The sequence below is a fragment of the Sinocyclocheilus grahami genome, unplaced genomic scaffold (genome assembly GCF_001515645.1).
Source record: "Sinocyclocheilus grahami isolate Dianchi unplaced genomic scaffold, SAMN03320097.WGS_v1.1 scaffold4287.1, whole genome shotgun sequence".
Taxonomy (NCBI): domain Eukaryota; kingdom Metazoa; phylum Chordata; class Actinopteri; order Cypriniformes; family Cyprinidae; genus Sinocyclocheilus; species Sinocyclocheilus grahami.
The window spans coordinates 11,187-11,598 of NW_015509254.1; the positions used below are offsets into that span (position 1 = coordinate 11,187).

General features: G+C 36.9%; 1 protein-coding gene across 1 annotated transcript in view; it reads left to right on the plus strand.

The window, feature by feature from the left end:
• Nucleotides 1–6: 6 nt before the first annotated feature.
• Nucleotides 7–412, plus strand: part of LOC107576754 (ranBP-type and C3HC4-type zinc finger-containing protein 1-like) — a 3,245-nt gene continuing 2,839 nt past the window's right edge. The window contains exon 1 of the mRNA XM_016262886.1: nucleotides 7–57. Within this exon, the coding sequence (XP_016118372.1) occupies nucleotides 49–57 (9 nt within the window). The 5' untranslated portion in view covers nucleotides 7–48. The remainder of the gene's footprint in view (nucleotides 58–412) is intronic.

A 412-nucleotide genomic window follows, 5' to 3' on the forward strand; every position in this document is an offset into this window, starting at 1 on the left:
CTCCGTATTCGAGCGCAGAATGACGACGCAGCCCGGCAGACCACAGAGATGCTGGATGTAAGTGAAAATTTAATTAGTTCAACTTTTTTTAGTTAATATTTGAAGTTATTGCAATTGTGAAACATCACCGACTAGGGATGGGAATTGTAAAGAATTTCCTTACCCATATTTCAGTTTTTAACAGTTCAACTAACGAATAAAGGGTATGCAATTTGCGAAAATTGAGACCATTATAATAATAAGTCATTTGGACTACACTGGTTGTGCTGTATGAATTTGATTGACTAAAAAGAGCCGAGTCATAAGAGTCATTTGTTTGAGGATCAAACTATACTGGCAGTGCTGTCTTTGTTCGATTCACTGAAAAGAAACGATTCATTAGAGTAATTTGTTCAGGAATCAGACAGGCGGT